General features: G+C 25.0%; 1 protein-coding gene across 3 annotated transcripts in view; it reads right to left on the bottom strand.

Moving 5' to 3' along the window:
- LOC102675284 overlaps nucleotides 1-8,042 on the bottom strand; it is a 34,817-nt gene that overhangs the window by 3,349 nt on the left and 23,426 nt on the right. Inside the window, exons 3-6 of one of the 3 annotated variants that reach the window (XR_004151069.1) lie at nucleotides 5,657-5,767; nucleotides 5,182-5,319; nucleotides 4,929-5,026; nucleotides 2,744-3,099 (exon numbers count right to left, since the gene is read on the bottom strand). Coding sequence is in view for 2 of the 3 variants with exons in the window: in XM_006619831.2 (XP_006619894.1) it covers nucleotides 3,169-3,334; nucleotides 4,929-5,026; nucleotides 5,182-5,319; nucleotides 5,657-5,767 (513 nt within the window). In the remaining variant the exon portion in view is untranslated. Of the gene's footprint in view, nucleotides 1-2,743; nucleotides 3,100-3,168; nucleotides 3,335-4,928; nucleotides 5,027-5,181; nucleotides 5,320-5,656; nucleotides 5,768-8,042 lie in introns of all 3 variants that reach the window. The other 2 variants (XM_006619831.2, XM_006619830.2) reach the window with 2 other exon arrangements.

The following is an 8,042-nucleotide window of genomic DNA, read 5'->3' as shown; positions in this document are numbered from 1 at the left end:
AAAAAAAAAAGTATGAATAAGTGAACTTTTAAATTATTAAAAAAGTTATTAAATCTAAGAAATTGATAATTCAAATGAGAAATTAACTCGTTTCTTTTTCAATTAAAAGTTTAATACATAGTCTATGAATAATATTTTCTTGGTGATATTGATTACCGATTTCTTTTTTTTTTTTTATTAATAATGAAAAGAAAATTTAAAATTAGAATGAAATAGTATGAAGTATCTCAAAGTACATAAATCGATGATCGATCGAAATTGTTTTATGTAGAAAGTTTTCTCCAGGATCAGAGCGTGACAAAATTGCTTTAATCCACGATGGAAATAGACCGTGAGTAGATCGAGTAAGAGTTTCACAAAGACGAATATCGAACATTCTTCTTCTCACGATACTTCTAATGCTTTACAATCGAATTTATTCTCGATTATAGAGCCGTATTTTAATTAACAAACAACTCTAGTTGAAGGTCTATCGTTATTTTATATACAATTGTAATAATAATAAATGTATAATTTTCGTACAGAGGCCAATTTTTCTGATTAAAATGTTAAATAAGCGGGCAATAATTTCTCTCATTCCCTGTCAGTACTTTAATCTCTTTATAATTATCGATTAGTTTGGGACACATTTGTTAAATTTATACATTACTTTTGTACTTAATGTAATGATCACTTGTTTGTTCTCGTGACAAGATCTATTTATAGGATTTATGGATCATATTTAATTATAATAATCGATCATCTTATATATATTGAACATTTATATAGTTGAACATTTAATATCGAATTTATTAATATAGAAGCAATTGAAAATTAAATGGTCTTTTTTAATAAAATTTTCATCTTTCGCTGCAATTAACTTCATGCAATATTATTTATTATTTTAAAAGATGCTATATAGATGTCAATTATTGCATCAAGTTAAATTTAATTATGTTGAAGTTAATTTTTCGATGTTATTATGATATTTATTATATATTATATTTATCATGAATTCAATACTCTGGATCAATAATTCAATATACATGTATATAAAAGATATGGAATTCAAGCCTTATTTCATCTCTGTCGATAACGATTATAGAGAATAAAAGTTAAAGAAAGACAAAGAGAGATTGAGAATTCAATCATTTAATGTTTATTATGTATTAGTTCTGTGTGAAATTAATCATTTCACTAAGTCCAAGAGAATTATCTTCTTTCATGAGATGATAATAACTATCTAATATACACTGCAAGAAGTGACTGAATATATATATATAATGAATAAATATTTATAACTATATTTTTCTAAATATGAGTTAATTAATTTAATTAAAACGACAAAGTCATAATGTATCTTCATACATATCTATAATTATCTTCATATTATATAGCGATATGAATTCTTCATTTATTGCTTCTATATTAACAATTTTTCTCGTTAAACTTCTAATATATTTTGAATCAATTTAAGTTAGTAGATTTTTTAAACCAAGGAACATCATTTTCGTCAACCCAATAATCATGAATAAAAGTTAGTGGTACACGATGCTCGCACAGATTCCTTTTTCATGGTCAAAAATATTTTCACAAAAACATCTGTTCAATTACAAAAAAAAAAAAAAATGAAAATAAAATTGCATATCAATAACTGAATTATCATTACAATATTTTATTTTGCATCATGTCTATTTATATTTCTTTTAAATTAAAAATGTTAATATTATATTCAATTTAGAAAAAAATTTTCAATTTACAAATTTTAAAATTTTCAAATTTTTAAATTAAATACTTGAACTTCTCTAATGTAGTTTAGTTTTAATTTTAATTATAACATAAAATTAATTTTCTAACCTCAAAATTTTTTGTTATCTTTTATGTTATTTGAAATAATCATAATCTCAAAATCTAGATAAAAGATAATTTATACAAATAACTTATTAAAATATTGAAAATAATAATCTAATTAAATGTGTATAAATTTTAGATTTATTTTAATTGGATTTTTGCAAGCAAAAATAATTATTTTTTTTATTAGTTAAATATAAACTTATTGAAATTTGAAATTTGAAAAGTTTCAAGAAATCAAAATTCGTTAAGATTTCCTTTCTAGAATAGATATAGTAAATATTTTATAATTTCAAAATCGATTCACAATTTTATTAAAATTACATATTTACTATGGAATTGGAAGAAAACATCTCTTGAAACACCATAAAGATTGATTTCACGAATGTAATTCGATCTGAAAATTTAGTGAAATAATACTAATGCAATAATAATATTTTATTTCTTTTTTTCTTTTTTTCAATGAAACTATAAACCAATTATTATTTGTGAAAATAATAATTTTAATTAAAATAAGATAACAAGATATAATTTGAATTATTTTCATATTTAATAAATAATATTAACTTTTTTGTTTATTATATATCTTTTTTCTATTAAATATAATCTAAATTACATGAAATTTTTTCTTATTTTAGTTAGAAAAATATCACAAATATATACATAAAAATTCCATTCCAAAAAAGAAACGAAAAAGATAAAAAATTTTTATATTTGCATTATTATCTTATAGATATACTTTTTTCTGAATCTCAATTATTTTTTCTTTTTATTTCTTTTATTTACTATCTTTTTCTATATTCAGCACAAATATAAACAAACTCAAGCTTATATTAAAAATAAAAAAGCTATTAAAAATAAAAATCAATATTTTTTGTTTTCTTAGAATCTTTTGCAATCATAAAATATTTACCGTAATCCATAAAATATCGTAACTTCACATATGCATAACTTAAAATATATCTCCAAAGCTTCAAGTTAAAATTTCACTAACTAAACTAAAAAATCATGCCTTGACCCAGCTCTACCTCCTTGACCTCAAGAGGAATCCACACGAGCCAATCGCGTTCGTTCGGCAAAAGCAAAAGGTGTTAAATATGTACCAGGCATGAGGTACTGCATGTTCATCGCCTCCTCGCGCATTCTCTCGCCCCTCAAGCAAATCGCCGCGGCACTAAACAAGATCGCGCTGACCAACGACCAACCGACGCCGACCCAAGCGACCACGTACGACCAGTCGTACGAGATTAGTGAGTTGTCCTTCAGAACCTAGAGCCGCATTCCAAAAAAAAAAAGAGGGGGGAAGTTAGTGTGGCCGTTTCAGCGTTTGCGCGTCACCTGGCATGATGTATTGTATGTTCTGTGCCTGCTCGCGAGCATGCTCCCGCCGCAGGCAGGTTGCCGCGATCAGGAACAGCGTCATCGTGCCTAAACACGTAGCCACCCCCAGCCAGGCAAGATAAAACGACCAGCCGTACCACTGCACCGTGTTGTCTCTTAAAACCTGTAGGCAAATTTTTGAATGAACAATTACGTTTCTTCTTTCTCTGGAACCATCCTTCCGTCTCTGGAATCATCGCCTTTAGTCCTAGGAATTTTTCAATTGTTTGTGTGTTTTAACGAGCATAATTAAAGAAAATGTAATAATAATTAAATTTTGCAGTTGGAAGCAAAGTGAATTAATATGTATATTTGACTTGTTTTATTTTTGCTCTATGATATTTAAAGCAGTTGAAAAGTATTCGAAAAAAAAATAATTTTGATCACAAAATTTACTATAATTTTACAATTTGATTAGGTACAAGAATTCAAGAATTTAAGCTAAAATAAAATAATATGAAAATTAAAAAAAAATGCGTTTGTTTTTTAGTCTTCGATAATTAAAAATTGACGAAAATATCTCTAGATTGTTCCTGCCAATGAACTAAAAAAAAAACTAGATAAAATAATTAAAAAATAAATCCGCAAATTTTTTAATTCTTGATTTTCGTTTTATTTTAATTTGAAGAATCATATCTTAAATTTTTAGATATCTGTAATTGAAATACTATAATTTTTCTGTAATATAATTATTAATAATACTTTATTAGAAAAAATTGAAATGAATATTTTATTAGAAAAAATTAAAATTTATTTTAAAAAAATTAAAGATTTTCAAATATTTCTTTTTAAAAAAAGAAATAAAAATTAAAAAAAATCATTTTTGACATGAATCTTTCAGATTTAAAATTGTATTTAAAATTTAATAATATTGAATTTTTGCATCTTGCTTAGATATGTAGTCAAAAACATATATTCAATATAAAAATAATATATGAATCTCGAATATTATATTACATTCTATCATCAGATTTACATCAAGATTATTTAAATTTTCTCACTCTATGTTATATCAAGATTATTTAAATCCTCATCGATAAAGAGGTAGAAATACATTCGTTCAATATCGAAAGCAACAAGTTACTTTCTATGTTACACAAGTCAGCGGTTGCAAGTGTTTATCTTGAAGCATACATTAATACACGATATAGAAAATTCACGAATTGATAGGAAATAACGAAACTGATTTTCATAAATGATTAAAAAATAATAATTTGTACTACAAAATAAAAATTAACTTTTACTAATATTGAATTATATCAAATATTGTATTACTTCCATTATGTAAAATAATAAAAAAATAATTTTCAAAATAAATAGTACTTAAATAAAAAAAAAATCTTAATAAACATAGATCGAAAAATTAATATTTTCAAATTTATAAAAAATTTTTTTTAAGCGATATTCACTGTATTATATTACAAAACAAGATAAGATACGTGAAAGAAAATGAAAGGAAAATATTTAGATTTTCTATAAATTAAATTAAAAAGAAAAAAAAATTTCTATAAAAAGAAAAAAATAATAATTCATAAGTTTTTAAAACTTAGTTTTTAAAGATTATTCGCTTAAAAAAAAAAAACTTTAAAAAATATTTATATTTTTTAGGATTTTTTCGTTCATTTGATGTGGATTATCTATTCTAAAACTTATGAAGATTTTTTTATTATCTTCTATATAATTCTGTATAATTCAAGCAATAAAAAAATGTCACTTACGTTGTTCCATTGTTGATAATACTCTTCTCCGACGATTTTCTCTTTCTCGTAATACTCCACTCCGTGCCAAAGACCCATTGCGCTAGCGCTTAATAGGCCTGTGTTATCAAATATAATATTATGAAACGAGAATGATTGTCTTTTTTCAAGGCTTGATTTATAACGATATTTTAATAATTGGAAAATTTTTTATGTAGTTATTAATCATAGAATGAATAGATAAAACACGCATTAAATGTATGAAGCCACTAACATGCTAGCAACATCAAGATTGCAGTGGCTGTGATATTTCCTGGTGACCTCTTCCAACAGCCTACCACTCCCGTCCAGAATGCCGTAAAAATTGCAACAAATCCCACTATAAACAGAGCTATCACAGATCTGCCCATGTCTGGAAATACCAATGAAATTTATTTATTTAAGACAGGAATGATGAACTTGACTTTTTTCTCAAGTCACACAAGCAGCTAACATTCCCATTATATCAACAGATTATTGGAAAATATAATTCTAGTGACATTCAGAATAAAGAATATGCAGAAAAGAAAGTATAATGTTTCAATTTATGAATTCAATCAATGTTTAATTTTAAGAATTAAATCGATATAATGGAGATAGTTTTGCGAGTCAAAAAGTAGCCACTTGTGACTATGCTAATAGTTCATTATCTTTAAGATAATTCTAAAAAAAATATTGTATAGATATTTTATTTAATTCGCTTTACATACGAAGTCGAGTCATTGCGTCATCGGAGAAGCCTCTCGTTAAATTTTCTTCATCGGGGATGAAGTAATTAATGTTCATACAATGTGTCTCCACAGGACTTAGATAGGTTTGAACTGCAACAATGAATGAAAGGGAAATTACGTTAATCCAATGTTTAACTAACAGGGGCAACATGATTTTGCGAAATACAAGTTGCGAAAATCGATGCAGTCTGTTTAAGGAAGTTTCACGGTTGTTGCCGATTAATTGGATACTCATGGAAATTTTCCTTAGAAACATTCTAATTACGCACGTGTCTAATGGTCGGTTGCAAAATAAAATTTCGAATTCAAGTTTCAAATTCTTTTACGCTTAAAATACGAGTTAAGAAATCTTTACTTCTCAAACTTTTATATATCATGAAATAAAATAATATTCAAATAATAAATAGCTTATAATAATCTATTAATAGAAAAATTCCTATTATAATTTATATATAATTTATATATTATACATATTCTTATTATTAATAACTTATTAATAATAAAAATTGCAAGAAACATAGTGATTTTTAATCATTCAGAATAATTCGATAGATAATTTGAATATTTGTCTTAATAATTCGAATCGATTGAAGGAATTTCTTAGCTAAAGTGAGTTTTTTCGTTACAGCTCTGAGATATTGTGCGCACACGTATCGAAAAACACGTGACCCAGAATGCAATGCGCTATCATTGGCTACATAGTATATATGGTATGTGTATTAAGTGTACACATATATTTAAGTTGGCTCGTGTAACCTCTAGTTTATCTTTCATGGGCAACGGTACTCTTTGGCCATTCCAAATCTACGAAATACTACTTTCGAAAGGCATTTCACGTAGTGAAAAGAAAAAGTTACGTTTGTATCCCGATGCTTTCACAGTTTCCTATGTTTCTAAAAACGTCGAAGAAAAGTATAATGACATTAATTGTGAATCATCAACCTTCTCCTTTAGTTTGTTTAAATGTTCCCTTTTTTCTTTTGTATGCGCAGAAAGTTTTCAACAATCTTTTATTTATTTTATTTTAGAAGTAATATATATGAAATTCTGCTACTAAACTTTCTAACTAGAAATTATTACACTTGCATTATTTGATACATAACGACAGAAGTTATCTTTATACATATAAATAAAATATGTATAAATAAAAATAGATTTTTTTTCGTGCTAATATGAAATCTTATATACATATATATAAAAATAATATAAAATTATATCATTTCGTTTAAATTTACATTTATTTTTTTCCTAGAATAATTCTAAGATTTCAAAGAAAAATAAATACAAATTTAACGAAGATTTTATTTAAAATTTTTAAATAGAAAGAAATATATGAAGAAAATTAAAATCATATTGAAATCAATTAATTTTTTAAAAATTTGAAAATAAATTTGGGTATTATGTTATAATATGCTATATTTTTCTTTATATATTAATCTTATATCTTTATAATTTATAATTAATATATATTATGTTCATTTTCAGAAAATTAATTCAAAAACCAACTTATCAGAAAAATATTTAAAGGTTTTTCTTTTAGATTTTTCTTCTAAATCCTAAATTGTAATGGAAAAAAAAATGCTTAAAAATGAAAATGAAAACTTCTCTGACAGAAAAAATACAAGATATCTGCACATAATTTGAAATCCTAATTAAGCTTTCTATACTATTGAGGGATGTGTCAAGTAAACTCGCATACCGTTTGAAATATTTGTAATTCAATCGATGACTATTTCCTCGACCTTCTTCGAATCTAGTTTCGTCTAAATGAGGCGCCATGCCAAGATCATTGACTCGTGGTTAACTGTACACGCGTTAAGACACCTCGCCATTCAGGAAGAATATCCTTGCTCAACATAGAACTTATTCTGCTTTCTTCTTTTTCTGTCGTTACGACATGGTGTTCTTGTCGCGACAAGAAACACAGAAAAATATTCAAATAAAAGAAAAATCTTGACCAAAACCGGTCGTCGACTGGTTTCTTCAAATTTTTCACATGCATCCATGATGGTCGCCACGTATGCACGTGACCTCCATTTTATAAAATGATACTTGATCAAAAATGAGAATATCCATTATTATTTTGTTACAATATTAAATTTTGACAAATTTGAAGCTATATTTAATTCATACTAAATATTCTTAATAATTTCAAAGTAAAATCAATAATAAACAATAAAATAATAAAATAAACAATAAATAATAGAATAAACAATAAATATTTTTCAATAATTTTTAATTTGTAGTAGGTATTTATTTGTAAATACTTTTTATAAAAAAAATTATAAAAAAACATATAGAATATAATAATAATTTTCAGCATTAGATCGAATATGAAATAATATTTAATATGTATATAAAATAT

This window comes from Apis dorsata, unplaced genomic scaffold, assembly GCF_000469605.1.
Source record: "Apis dorsata unplaced genomic scaffold, Apis dorsata 1.3 scaffold_444, whole genome shotgun sequence".
Taxonomy (NCBI): domain Eukaryota; kingdom Metazoa; phylum Arthropoda; class Insecta; order Hymenoptera; family Apidae; genus Apis; species Apis dorsata.
Note: the sequence above shows the minus strand (reverse complement) of the source record. Positions and strands in the feature narration are given on the sequence as shown.